This window comes from Rutidosis leptorrhynchoides, chromosome 1 (genome assembly GCF_046630445.1).
Source record: "Rutidosis leptorrhynchoides isolate AG116_Rl617_1_P2 chromosome 1, CSIRO_AGI_Rlap_v1, whole genome shotgun sequence".
NCBI lineage: Eukaryota > Viridiplantae > Streptophyta > Magnoliopsida > Asterales > Asteraceae > Rutidosis > Rutidosis leptorrhynchoides.
The window spans coordinates 19,717,084-19,733,140 of NC_092333.1; the positions used below are offsets into that span (position 1 = coordinate 19,717,084).

At 28.6% G+C, this 16,057-nt stretch overlaps 1 protein-coding gene across 1 annotated transcript; it reads right to left on the reverse strand.

The window, feature by feature from the left end:
* Positions 1 to 925: 925 nt before the first annotated feature.
* Positions 926 to 4,532, reverse strand: LOC139857405 (protein HEADING DATE 3A-like). The gene is made up of 4 exons (XM_071846157.1): positions 4,335 to 4,532; positions 4,104 to 4,165; positions 2,594 to 2,634; positions 926 to 1,297 (listed from the first exon to the last, which is right to left on the reverse strand). Exons 1-4 carry the CDS (start codon positions 4,530 to 4,532, stop codon positions 1,074 to 1,076), a joined length of 525 nt encoding a protein of 174 aa, XP_071702258.1. The 3' UTR covers positions 926 to 1,073.
* Between the last annotated feature and the right edge of the window lie 11,525 nt (positions 4,533 to 16,057).

The following is a 16,057-nucleotide window of genomic DNA, read 5'->3' on the forward strand; positions in this document are numbered from 1 at the left end:
CGAGCCTGACTTTGTACGAGAGTTTATTTAGGGACGATGTGATGCGGCGTCCACCTGGGCGAACCAAGAGCCAAAGGGATTCATATTCCTTGGATGTTGCTTCTCATAAACCGACCGAGGAAGCGCGCCAGAAGATAGCTGAGTTCGCGAAAGCTGCCGCATTAGTCACGAAACAAATAATGGAAAAGATAGTGGAAGAGGCTGAGTTCGTGCAAGGATCAAGAAAAGATACGCGAAGGAACTTACGACTAGTTCGGGCGAATCCGAGTAGTTTTAAATTTTTTTAATTATGCCGTACTTTTAATTATCTCGTACTTTATTTATTAATGAAATGGTTGTAATTATGTTTTATATAAATTATAACTCTATTTTAATTAAAGAAATTTTTTTTAGTTTATAAAATTATATTATTATTTATTTTATGATAATTAAAAAATATATTAAAAAAGTGATAAAGTATGTCATGGTTGGCATGTTTATTGCTGATTTGGTCATGGTGAGTAAATGTTAATGTGTCGCTATTGCTGTTAATATATATATATATATATATATATATATATATATATATATATATATATATATATATATATATATATATATATATATATATATATATATATATATATATATATAATAATATTCTTAAACGTAGTTAAAGGGCTACACTATCATTCTCCAAGTCCAAAGTCGTAAGCTTGTAATATTAAAATCTCACAAGATATTATTTATATTTAATATTGATATTTGATTGATATTGATATTGATTGATATAGTACATTAAAACAGAGCAATAAAGAAACAAAGATAGAAAGATAGATAAAGGATGTATGTTTATTTCATTTCATATCATTGCATCATTTTCTTTCCATCAAACTTGTTGCTAAGTCTTACAACTTCATACTCTTACAATGTATTCTTATTCCTTATCACTATTTATCCTAGTTACACCCTTCTTTATACGTATTATGTATACTACTAATAATGATAATGATAATAATAAATATAAAGAAGACTACTATGCTTTCAATATCCTTTTATAACATCATTTGCATGCCGTTGACACGCCTTTGAACTTATCTTCGTCGTCCACCGAACCCACTTTCACGTTGACAGTTGAAGTAAACGGCGGCCACAGGAGATCCAAGGTTGTACAGCTCAGCAAAGTCTTTCGTGTTGAAGTTCTGGCGCCATCCGGGAGCATATACAGTTTGGCGTCCCAATTGTCTAAACAACACGAAAACCATACGATGAATTCCCATTGATGGCCTCGGGCTCTCGTAGCACACAATTTCTTGACCTACACTTGGTTGTAAAAATATCAAATTAGCAACATATACATATACAATATACAACATATATGAAACCATAGTAGATAGTTTTCTTTTACTCAATGGCTAGGTGATATTGTGAAGATTATGGGTTCAAATATTCATGCAAAAAGCCTTAATCTTTCCCAATAGTTGAATATAAACTTCTTACACCATAGAACTATAGAGGTTTAAGATTGGTTGTTAATTATGCCATATTATTATGCTTTTTAACATGTTGTCTCAAAGTTTACTTTTGACGAGAATAGGGTAATAACCCTTCATTCGTTTTTATAAATATTTTTTATGTTCATTTTATCCGAAAGGACAAATATTTTTTTACTAGGACATACATAGGTTTTATATCTCGTGACCGTTTTCAACACCCTCCTACCCTCCTAGAAGAATCCACATCATATAATTAATTAGGTTGAATCAAAATAATAAAACAAAGAACAATTTTATCAAGTTGGGTGTCATAAGTGATTAGATGTTCGTTTGGATATATATTTTTTCTTTTGCTTTTGTTCAGAAAAGATTCTTGAAAGAGTGCATGCTTTATGAAATTCCTCTTGCCTATTGAATAATTCAATTTACTTGGACAATCTAACATGATTTATTTTTATTTAGTACCATAAACGACAGTCACATTTTTCATTATGATTATGATGATTATAAAATAAAAACTAGCTATCCTTGTTTCAAAAAGTTCAAATTCGACTCTTTTGGTTGCAAAAAATGTAAAACAATTAACTTTGATATCGGAGTCGTCTTTGGACAGGGGCAAAATGGATAATTGTTTAGGGCTTAAAAATTCAAAAATACTAATTTTTTTTAATATGTATATACTTTTTTTCAAAATATTCAATTAAATCATATAAAAATTATATATTAAAGTTGTAATACTTTAATTTTAAATACTTAAATACATTGTGAATAAATAAATAGATAAATTTAAGTATTATCATTTTATATGTATTAAAAAATTTACTGTGTCTGAGGGTGCATTTTTATTTACGTCTAGTGCCTATTAAATTATTGAGACGACCTTGATTGATATTTCTCGTCTAACAAAAAAAGAGAAGCTAATAAAACCGACTTCAAATTTGTGCGTTAACCACAACTGTAGGGAGAGTTACTACAAAGATGTGAATGAGAAATCAAAACGTACACCTTATTTTGTCGCGATAATTAAGCCAAAGAGTAAGGACCAGTTATAAGGGATTTTGGAAAGCAGTAAATTCATATGTTGGATGTGAAATGAAAAAAAACAACAAAAAACTCACCAAACCGTGCTCCTGTAGTCGCTGGAATATCAGTCACTAACCTACAAAGATCGAATAAAGTGTGTTAGATAATGCAAAAGAATACAACACCAATCAGAAACAACATAATAATATATGAGATACAATCATACAACAGTTGTTTGTATTTGACAATATATATAAATACTAGATTTATGAGCTCGTGCGTTGCACGGGTACTCATCCGCAAAAATATATTGAATTTAAAAATTGTACATGAATTTAGGATACTTCAACGCATAGTGTTACAAGTATTGTTGTTGTTGAATTGCTAAAATATAAAGAATACACATAAGAAAACTTGAAAACAAAGATCGAAGAAAAAAGATCTTTTGAGTAGATTTCAAGAAGGTCGAAGAAAACAAAGATTGAATGGTTTGAGTGGTTGCATAATCCGATTGGCTATCTAAATTGTTAGTTTTGTTTTTGTAATTTTACTATTTAGGCTGCGTTCTTTGCAACCGCTTCGTTGTTGCTAGCTCGAGATTTAGTTGTATATATCCGTACTCGTTGTAACTTTTCGAGGTTCTAATATATCCTTTCTTGCTTTAAAAAAAAAAGGAAAACTTGAAAAGTATTTGTTCATACATTTATTCATTACACAACTAAAAGTTAAAGATTCTTGTAAACATGAAAAAGATAAAAAGCACGCTCTTTAAAGTGGTAAGTAAATAAACATTTTGTACCAGACTCTAGTCAACTTTTATTTCGAAAACGGGTAAATCCATAAGATACACAGAGGTTTGGTTTTCTCTTCGACTTCTCATGTTTCAACCTCCATTTATATTTGTGTTTTCCAAATTGAAGCACAAAACTCTTTTACCACTACGTAGGCCCGAAAATAACATCAAGTTGTTTGGAAGGCACTCAAAATAAAACAAAATATATATATATATATATATATATATATATATATATATATATATATATATATATATATATATATATATATATATCATAATGAAAAATCTTGAAATTAAACATACATAACTCACCCGATGTATATCAACTGGCCGTTCATTTTTTTGTGACAATCATTGGTAACTCATGGGAAACTGTCCGTTTAATAAAAATTAATGAGTACATCTAATATACTATTCGGGAATGTGTAGCTAAGTGTAAAATAAATAAATTAATGAGTACATATATATAAGTTGCTTTCAATAGCAACATGGTATAAAAATAAAGTTAGAAAGCAAAAAGTATAAATATAAAATTAGTTGACCAATGAGATGATTCATAAGCTAAGAACCTTGTATATCCAAACTTTGCTTTAGTGAATATGTGGTAGCTAGATGAAACCAATGAAAGCCACTTACTTATATGATGTTCTATGTTTTTATTGACATAATCATACTCATAACCTCTTCCACTTTAATTAATTAATTAGTCATTATACAAAACTTAATTTCTGTTTTTCTCAGAATTGATAAGATTTTTCAGAAAATTTTGCGATTTTTCAAGAAATAAATCAGTGTCACGAACAACATACCAATGCAAGTATTCCCTAAGGTTAGGGTCACTAGGACTTGGAGCATCGGGATCCACCATCACCTAAATCACAATAAAAGCTCAACTAATGTCATTTAGTAACTTGATCGAAATTAAGGATCGAATAACTTTCTTTTGAACGTCAGAAAGATATATAAAATAATAACGAGGCGCTAGAAAAATGTAAAATGTAACTTAAAAGAAAGAAGGATGAAAACGAAGGCAAACGTACTAAAGTGTGAAAAGCGCGCAAATCGTCACCTCCAATATCAACCCTTGGTTGATTCACAACTTGAGATGGTTTAAGCTCACAACCATTGCTAACTTCCCTATCATTATACGAAACACTAAGATTAATCGACTTAGTGAAACTATCAAGAACATCGCCTATCACTCGTCCAACAACCAACGGGTCCCTCTCTCTCGGCATCGTATGACAAAACTTTATTAGTTTGTTTGGGTCAATTCTTATGATGGAGTTAATTTGTTAGTTATGTGCTGGTCTGCATGGAACAAATGTTGGTATTTATAGGGGTTTTGGAGTATAGAAACATAGTATGTGGCACCACAACTTACCTCACACACAAACATATTCTGTTTGGGATGTCATGAGTTTAAGAAATTGATGATTCTCGTATGAAAGAAAGACCAGTGGCGAAGACAGAGTGATAGGCCTGTCAAATCTTCCATACATGGTTACCAAGGAATCTTGGACTAAGTATAATGTGTCATCACAACTACAAATTCTATTCTAAAACTTGCATTTAGTTATAGTTTGAGCCTTCCTCCATTGGTATAAATGGAAATTTGGATAGAGATATTCAAGACTGTGTTGGAGTGCGAATCGAGTTAAACAAGGAATCAAGAAAACGAAAAACTGCTGCACGGGTTCGAGATCGCTGAAAGGACCCGTTCATATACATTATAAACGATTCACAATAGTTGATTACATCGCGAGGTATTTGACCTCTATATGATACATTTTACAAACATTACATTCGTTTTTAAAAGACAAACTTTCTTTACATCTAAAGTTGACGGCATGCATACCATTTCATAATACATCCAACTATAATTGACTTAATAATAATCTTGATGAACTCAATGACTCAAATGCAACGTCTTTCGAAATATGTCATGAATGACTCCAAGTAATATCTTTAAAATGAGCTAATGCACAGCGGAAGATTTCTTTAATACCTGAGAATAAACATGCTTTAAAGTGTCAACCAAAAGGTTGGTGAGTTCATTAGTTTATCATAATCCATCAATTCCATAATTTTAATAGACCACAAGATTCTCATTTTTTTCATAAATAACATTACACTCGCAAGTGTAATAAAAATCATTCGTATGATGAACACCTGGTAACCGACATTAACATAATGCATATAGAATATCCCCCGCATACTCGCAAGTATGCTATATAACGGCAATCACAATCACCTTTTTAAATCGAAGTACTAAAGCATTTCAAATTCCAGAATGGAGTTTGTTAGGCCCATAGATCTATTTTTAGGATTCGCGTCAATTAGGGGCCATTTCTCCAATTCTTAGGTTACCAGACTTGAAGGGGCGATATTCGATTTAATAATCCAACCATATAATGTAGTTTTAAGTACTTGTGTCTATTTCATCAAACATTGATAAAACATCGCATGTATTCTCAGTCTCAAAAATATATATTGCAAAAGCATTTAAAAAGGGAGCAAATGAAACTCACAATACTTTATTTTGTAGTAAAAATACATATGACGTCATTGAACAAGTGCAAGGTTGGCCTTGGATTCACGAACCTATATTAATTATATATATTTATATGTTTGATCAATATCTATCTAACAATTTAGGTCAAGTCGTAGTGTATCACAATCCTAATGCTCGAGACTAAATATGCAAAAGTCAACAAAAGTCATATTGACCAAAATGTCTTCCAAAATTTATACATGATTATTATATAGTTTAAATATAGTCGTTTTATATATTTAAATATTTTTAACAGATTTTATTAAAGTAAATAATATAGTTCTTTTATTAATAAATAAAATTTTATATTAAAATTTATATAATAAAAATATACTTTTATATATCTTAAGTAATAAAATTTATAAAGTTCATTTAATATCATAAAAATAATATGATAGGTATTATTAATGTAATTATATTATACGTAGTAAAATATCTTTGTATCACATATTTATTTGATAAAATAATATTGATAATATTAATAATAAGTAAAAGTTGTATTATTTTGTAATAATTATTATTATTCTACTAATAAAAATAACAATAATTATATTTTCTAAAAATGATAAAATGATAATAGTACTAAAATGATAATAATAATGATATTTCATATTAACAATAATAATTTTAGTAAAAATGATAGTTTTAATATTAATAATACTTTTAATAATAATAATAGTAAAATAATGATAACAATATTTTTTCTTTAAATCAATATCTTACAATATCTTAATTTCATCATGATACTCATACTCATTATTTCCTAATCGCTTCGCTTAATATCTTTTAGTCATCTTTTATATCGGGTTCATATTAATAATAATAATAGTAATCATAATAATTAGATGTTACTAATATTAGTTTTAATTATAATAATAGTAATAATAATAATATTAATGATAATACTAATAACTATTTGAATGATAATAATAATAATAATAATAATAATAATAATAATAATACTAATTATAACCTTAACGATAATAACGATAATAATAATAATAAAAATAACAATAATATCTTTTATTAATAACGACAATAATAATAATAATAATAATAATAATAATAATAATAATAATAATAATAATGATAATAATAATAATAATAATAATAATAATAATAATAATAATAATAATAATAATAATTAGATTATAACGACGATAATAACGACGATAATAATAATCATTTTTACAAAAATTCAATTGACTATAACTTCTAAACCGTTCATCGAAACCATTCGATATCTAAATGAAAAGTTTTCAATTTTTTGCTAACTTTTCAACGACATGCATATCATATACCTTATCTTAATAGCATATGTATTTAATTCAAGATTCGACATAACCTATCTAACGACAATAACGAACGTATAAGCATGCATAAACCTATATACTCGAGCACTAGTCAGGGATACACTAATAATATATAAAAGTTAAGTTATGAGGGCTCACGTATCAATATTGAGATTCAATATTGCAGGAAAAGTACGTAGACGCAACGGAGATGATAAACACTAGTTTGACTCACGAGCAATATTCCCGAACCATACCCATAACCTCCATAGCTATAACCCATAATTTCCTTAGCTCTATCCCGTTCGAAAAAAACAATTTCGAAATCACTCGGACAGCACTCCGTCATAATATTTTATGTATACTAATAATATCTTGAAATAATACGGAGTAAATATATATATATGTAAATCGATTGAGAGAGTTTAGAGAAAAATATTTTCAAGTTTGTATGAAATAATGAAACCTATTGAATTCTATTTATAATAGATTTTTGAATTATTAAAGTGAATTATTAAAGTATGAATTATTAAAGTGAATTATTAAAGTATGAATTATTAAAGTGAATTATTAAAGTATGAATTATTAAGGTATGAATTATTAAAGTGAATTATTAAAGTATGAATTATTAAAGTGAATTATTAAAGTTAAAGTAAAGTAAAAATAAAGTAAAGGTAAAGTTTAAGTATAGTAAAAGTATAAAACTATGTACGTATAATACGCGTATAAATATATATAATATTAATTTAAATCATTATATATATTTAATAAAATAAAATATAAATATCGTTATCTTTATCATACTGGTTAAGTAATGAGTTGTCAAAAGTGGTTCTAGATATTTATAAAAGTTATATGCGTTTTAATAATAAAGTTCTTTTTAAACTGAAAACGTTTTTGTACGTTTGAAACTAAATCAAATAAATATGATAATTTTGTTTTCCAATACTAAATATATTTAAGAATCATTTTGTTTAAAGGTTAAAATAATGGAAATCGTTATATCATAAAACGTTTTAGAAAAGTAGAATCATATATATTCATAATAGGTTTCAAGTTTTTAAATTACATTCTGTTGGTGAAGCATGGAATAAAGTCCAAAGGTTAAATAAACGTATGAAATCATCTTAATGAAAAATGTCGAGTTACTTAACTTGTCGATATCCAACATCTAAGTTATTTACACTCCACGTTCTTACTTATAAATCACTTTACCATTTTCCGAATGTTGTCAAAAAGAATAGATTTCTTAAATCATAGTGGACCTCATAACATGGACCCGTAATCATATCACAATGTATCTGATAAATCAATCATTTGATATTATCTTCTAATTCCATTGATAAATATATTGAAAAAAATACGTTCGTGTAAAGTATTATACGTTTAATACTTTATTAATATTCTCAAGTTATAATATACATATATATACATATCTATTTATATATAACGGTTCGTGAATCATCAGAATTTGATCAAAGTTATAATGAATGTATGAACACAGTTTAAAATTCTTGAGATTTAACTTAACAAACTTTGCTTATCGTGTCGGAATAATATAAAGATAAAGTTTAAATTTGGTTGACAATTTTCGGGTTGTCACAGTACCTACCCGTTAAAGAAATTTCATCCCCGAAATTTGATGAGGTCGTCATGACTAATAGTAAGAATGTTATTATGAAGAATATAAGCTGATACATAGAGTTTTATCATGATTAAGAAATACGGATAAAATAATTCGATTTCTCGAAGAGTATGAGTGAAGCTATCGTAAAAGAGTGAAATTAGAAAATAGAGATTTGCCTTATCTTTTGACGTCATCACAGTTGATTTTCGGTTTAAAGAAAATCTTTGTAATCTATATAGGATTTGATCTTTCGGCGATTAAGGAGATTATGATCTTCTTGGATTTAATGCGATAATCCATCTCGATTTCTTCGTCAGATATTTTACTATAAATCCTCCTCCTTCGTTCCCTTACAACTCACATCTTCTATTCTTTCTCTCTCAACTCATGCTTTAAAGCATTCATCAATATGCTCCATCCAGTACCGATTCTTGATATACTCCTAACTTTCATATCTGTCATTCTTCTCTTTCATCTACCACCGGAGGATTTTATTTACTTTTACTATTACCTTGAGGTTATAATTTTTTTAATTCTCCCGTGTCTTTACGTTGCAATACGTATTGATCTACACGGTTTATAATTCCTGTGTTGTTGTTGGGCTTTATATTTTCTCTTACATCATGCTTTTGTTTTATCTTCCCGACTTCAAGTCAAGCGAATAATGGTCCAGAATTCGTAGGTGTGGATTTTTAAATGAACATAGTTAATGTTCTAAGAGGGGATTTGTAATGGCACGATCTTGATTTGTCAAATTACCAGAATATCCGGAAAAGACCGAATCATCAAGAAAATATTTTCTTGATATTTTTAGAGATTAAATAAAATACAAGAGTCGTGTAACATGGCACATGATGACGTTTTGATCTGTGAATCATCACGTTCCATTTAGAAACTCAGCATTACTTACTGTAATATAATCACGTTGATCAAGTGTCATTATATTATACTAACTCATGCTTCAGTTCCCAACACTACTTCAAAAGCATTCATATTTTTAAACTTTGAAGGTTTCAGAATTTAAAAACTAAAATAGTTTCTTTACAGATAGCGCGAAGAGGTAAATAATTTCGGATAACAATAATTATGGAAATATCTTCAGAAATATGGAGGATGTTTATAATGAAAGATATGATAATATCTTAGAATTTCTAATATCAGAGGATGATGAAGAATATTGTCCGCAAGAGTTGAGAGTAAGGAGCAAGGTATTCGATAATAACTTCAGCAGACACTGAATCATTTGGATTCTTTGAAGGCATGTTTAGTCTTTGTGATTTGTCCATAGCCTCCTTCATGGTCTGCTTAATCCGTTTTCCAGTTCCAAACCTTCTCTTTTTCTAAGCTTTGCCAACACACTATTCTTTATCATCAAACTTTTTACTATTAAAGTCGTTTATAGTTTTTGCTGCTTCATCAGCATTTTCCAAACTTCGGAGAACTAGTTCGCAGTTTAGGGTGTTTTTCAGAAACTTCACATTCGCAGTATGTAAGTCCAGGAGATAGACGTTATATGTATAACTGTTGGCGTCGACATGTTGCGAGATTTCAAAATACTGATTGCTAATTCCCAATGATTCGTATGGCAATTCTCGTTACAAGATGCAGATAAGTAAATGATGGAGTTTTGATAATTATAATGATTTTTTTGAAAATCAAAGATCAGTGAAGTTGTTGGTAAGTTTATTGCTAATTTGATGGAACATAAATGGTTCTCCGATAACGTTAGCGAAAAGGCAACGTGTATATCGAGGTTATAATAAGACTGTTTTGACTGAGAAGTCGAAGTTGACTTGTTGGAGCTGTTACAAAATTGACTACTTTAGAGAGGAGTTGAAAAGTTATTTTAGCTAATAAATGCCAAAGAGTCTGACACAGATACGTGTTAAACTATGACTTTGGTTTCGAGAGTTTTTCAGGTACATAACTGTGATTAATATGTGGTTGGATCATCATCTCGATTGTTCATTATTTGAAGCGTCTTCAGGAATTTCGGAGGGTTTGAACACCGATTGTAATCGTTAATATACATATGATGTTCTAGCACAATTTTGAAGTCAAAGTATAACTTTGAAAGATGTAGAAACCTAAGAGTGATGATACCGGTTATATCTTGAATTGAATTCTGCGATTTCAAAATCAGAATATGTAATTGAATTTGAATGAGTATGGTTATTTTGATTTTTATGAAAGAATGCATATTGTTGAGAAAATAGTGAGTATAGTTGATGATTGTTGAATCAGATTCGAAGAATGTAACATATTAATTGTGAATTTATATATATCTCGGGTATTACCTACCCGTTAAAAAAATTTCACAATTAATATTTTGTACAAAAGAATTTTATTACAGTCTTTATGAAAATATATATGTGCATATTTTCTTTAGACGTAACATAGATTTAATGAGTTAATATTAAATTAAACTGATTTGATTTACGGTTGAAACTAGAATTGAGTAATCCCTGAACTTTAGAAATTACATAACTTTTACGGAGTATTTCTTCAATGATATTATGAATCAATACTTTGTTATTTGTTGATGCATGATGTTGGTTTTCGTGAAATTCTTGTGAACTTCGCAAGGTACGAATGATGTTCTTGGAAAAGTTTCGAGTACATCGATGATGAAAGTGTAAAATCAAACATATATTTGATTAATACATTTGTTTTATTATGAGATGAAATTCATTGAATTAAAACAGAGATTGTAGTTAACGATGGTTAAGTTGCGGACGAAGGACGTACCTCATTACATATTAGTAATATGAATTAACCGAGTAGTTAAGATTTACACATAATAGCTTAGTATGGAAAGATTTATTTTGATCTCAAAATTTATATATATATATATATAAAATATACATATAATTTCTTCAGAGGGAGTGAGTTAATACTTCATAACTCGTTGATACAATATACGCGTTATTGATTCGTAATGATGTCCACAGTGATTCTTGAACTGACGGAGTTTGTGATGTTATAGGTGCTGCTGATTCTGATGACACTGACGGCACTGACTGTGATGGTGATGCTTCGGTACTGTTGATGCTGTTGGTAAAACAAGTCTAGCTTATAAATCACGCATCATTCTTGTCAGGGTTTCTATTCTTCCTTCTATCATTTTGATTCACTCATCTGATTTATGGTTAGGGTTAGAATAGATAATCTCTAAGACTTTAGAGATTACATAATCGCCGCAGAGTGTTTCTCCAATGAAGTTATGAATCAACACTTCATCGTTTGTTGTTGTTGGTATTCCTTGGTATCTACAGGGCGTATGACATTGGTGCTCGTGGGATAGATTGTAAAGTTGAGGTTTACGATGCGGTTGTGGTTGGGGGTGGTAATGGTACTGTTGGTGTTGATGATGGTAGTACTGGTTATGCTGCTGGTGTTTGTAACCTTTGCACCATATTCTCCAAAGTCACTACCCGAGCGCGAAGCTCGTTGACTTCTTCTATTACACCGGGGTGATTGTCGGTTCGGACGAGCGGATAAATAAAATCTAGAATTTGATGTAGTATATAATCGTGACGAGATACTCTGGAAATGAGAGAGAAAATGGTGTTTCGGACAGGTTCGCCGGTAAGTGCTTCAGGTTCTTCGCCAAGAGGGCAATGTGGTGGATGGAAAGGATCGCCTTCTTCTTGTCTCCAATGATTGAGGAGGCTACGAACCCATCCCCAATTCATCCAAAATAGATGATGGCTGATTGGTTGATCCATTCCAGTCACACTGCTTTCGGAGCTTGAGTGAGATTCCATATCAAAATTCGAGGGACTTGAACTAATGACGAATTCCATTTCATTCGATTGAATAAAGGATTTTTCGATATGAAATGATTTTCCGGCTATCGGGTGGTATTCTAATTACATAGAATATCTATATATATAGCGCAAAAGATTTCGTAGATTACGGAAGAATTTACGGGATATGTCAGGCAAAGTTTACAGTAACAGATACGCTAAGATATGAATTTTGTCTATACACTATTCATGCAATCAATGCAGTAAGATGTGTCTAGACTAAGAATGATAAGCAGGCAATTTCCGACAAAAATGATAAGCAAAACTTTTGACATGCAGATACGGTCGAAGTCCAGGCTCACTAATGCATGCTAACGACTATCAGTTAGACACACTAATGCAGACCTGATTCGCTAAGACCACCGCTCTGATACCAACTGAAAGGACCCGTTCATATACATTATAAATGATTCACAATAGTTGATTACATCGCGAGGTATTTGACCTCTATATGATACATTTTAGAAACATTGCATTTGTTTTTAAAAGACAAACTTTCTTTACATCTAAAGTTGACGGCATGCATACCATTTCATAATACATCCAACTATAATTGACTTAATAATAATCTTGATGAACTCAATGACTCGAATGCAACGTCTTTCGAAATATGCCATGAATGACTCCAAGTAATATCTTTAAAATGAGCTAATGCACAGCGGAAGATTTCTTTAATATCTGAGAATAAACATGCTTTAAAGTGTCAACCAAAAGGTTGGTGAGTTCATTAGTTTATCATAATCCATCAATTCCATAATTTTAATAGACCATAAGATTCTCATTTTTTTCATAAATAACATTACACTCGCAAGTGTAATAAAAATCATTCTTATGATGAACACCTGGTAACCGACATTAACATAATGCATATAGAATATCCCCCGCATACTCGCAAGTATGCTATATAACGACAATCGCAATCACCTTTTTAAATCGAAGTACTAAAGCATTCCAAATTCCAGAATGGGGTTTGTTAGGCCCATAGATCTATTTTTAGGATTCGCGTCAATTAGGGGCCATTTCTCCAATTCTTAGGTTACCAGACTTGAAGGGGCGATATTCGGTTTAATAATCCAACCATATAATGTAGTTTTAAGTACTTGTGTCTATTTCATCAAACATTGATAAAACAGCGCATGTATTCTCAGTCCCAAAAATATATATTGCAAAAGCATTTAAAAAGGGAGCAAATGAAACTCACAATACTTTATTTTGTAGTAAAAATACATATGACGTCATTGAACAAGTGCAAGGTTGGCCTTGGATTCACGAACCTATATTAATTATATATATTTATATGTTTGATCAATATCTATCTAACAATTTAGGTCAAGTCGTAGTGTATCACAATCCTAATGCTCGAGACTAAATATGCAAAAGTCAACAAAAGTCATATTGACCAAAATGTCTTCCAAAATTTATACATGATTATTATATAGTTTAAATATAGTCATTTTATATATTTAAATATTTTTAACAGATTCTATTAAAGTAAATAATATAGTTCTTTTATTAATAAATAAAATTTTATATTAAAATTTATATAATAAAAATATACTTTTATATATCTTAAGTAATAAAATTTATAAAGTTCATTTAATATCATAAAAATAATATGATAGGTATTATTAATATAATTATATTATACGTAGTAAAATATCTTTGTATCACATATGTATTTGATAAAATAATATTGATAATATTAATAATAAGTAAAAGTTGTATTATTTTGTAATAATTATTATTATTCTACTAATAAAAATAACAATAATTATATTTTCTAAAAATGATAAAATGATAATAGTACTAAAATGATAATAATAATGATGTTTCATATTAACAATAATAATTTTAGTAAAAATGATAGTTTTAATATTAATAATAATTTTAATAATAATAATAGTAAAATAATGATAACGATATTTTTTCTTTAAATCAATATCTTACAATATCTTAATTTCATCATGATACTCATACTCATTATTTCCTAATCGCTTCGTTTAATAGCTTTTAGTCGTCTTTTATATCGCGTTCATATTAATAATAATAGTAGTAATCATAAAAATTAGTTGTTACTAATATTAGTTTTAATTATAATAATAGTAATACTAATTATAACCTTAACGATAATAACGTTAATAATAATAATAAAAATAACAATAATATCTTTTATTAATAATGACAATAATAATAATAATAATAATAATAATAATAATAATAATAATAATAATAATAATAATAATAATAATAATAAGATTATAACGACGATAATAACGACGATAATAATAATAATAATAATCATTTTTATAAAAATTCAATTGAATATAACATCTAAACCGTTCATCGAAACCATTCGATATCTAAATGAAAAGTTCTCAATTTTTCGCTAACTTTCCAACGACATGCATATCATATACCTTATCTTAATAGCATATGTATTTAATTCAAGATTCGACATAACCTATCTAACGACAATACCGAACATATAAGCATGCATAAACCTATATACTCGAGCACTAGTCAGGGATACACTAATAATATATAAAAGTTAAGTTATGAGGGCTCACGTATCAATATTGAGATTCAATATTGCAGGAAAAGTACGTAGACGCAACGGAGATGATAAACACTAGTTTGACTCACGAGCAATACTCCCGAACCATACCCATAACCTCCATAGCTATAACCCATAATTTCCTTAGCTCTATCCCGTTCGAAAAAAACAATTTTGAAATCACTCGGACAGCACTCCGTCGTAATATTTTATGTATACTAATAATATCTTGAAATAATACGGAGTAAATATATATATGTAAATCGATTGAGAGAGTTTAGAGAAAAATATTTTCAAGTTTGTATGAAATAATGAAACCTATTGAATTCTATTTATAATAGATTTTTGAATTATTAAAGTGAATTATTAAAGTATGAATTATTAAAGTGAATTATTAAAGTATGAATTATTAAAGTGAATTATTAAGGTATGAATTATTAAAGTGAATTATTAAAGTATGAATTATTAAAGTGAATTATTAAAGTTAAAGTAAAGTAAAAATAAAGTAAAGGTAAAGTTTAAGTATAGTAAAAGTATAAAACTATGTACGTATAATACGCGTATAAATATATATAATATTAATTTAAATCGTTATATATATTTAATAAAATAAAATATAAATATCGTTATCTTTATCATACTGGTTAAGTAATGAGTTGTCAAAAGTGGTTCTAGATATTTATAAAAGTTATATGCGTTTTAATAATAAAGTTCTTTTTAAACTGAAAACGTTTTTGTACGTTTGAAACTAAATCAAATAAATATGATAATTTTGTTTTCCAAAACTAAATATATTTAAGAATCATTTTGTTTAAAGGTTAAAATAATGGAAATCGTTATATCATAAAACGTTTTAGAAAAGTAGAATCATATATATTCATAATAGGTTTCAAGTTTTTAAATTACAGTCTGTTGGTGAAGCATGGG

Coding starts and splice junctions, on each gene's coding strand:
- LOC139857405 (XM_071846157.1), bottom strand. CDS start 4,532: ATGCCGAGAGAGAGGGACCCGTTGGTTGTTGGACGAGTGATAGGCGAT. Junction 4,166..4,334: donor TGCGCGCTTTTCACACTTTA/GTACGTTTGCCT, acceptor ATTGTGATTTAG/GTGATGGTGGATCCCGATGC. Junction 2,635..4,103: donor CTTAGGGAATACTTGCATTG/GTATGTTGTTCG, acceptor CGATCTTTGTAG/GTTAGTGACTGATATTCCAG.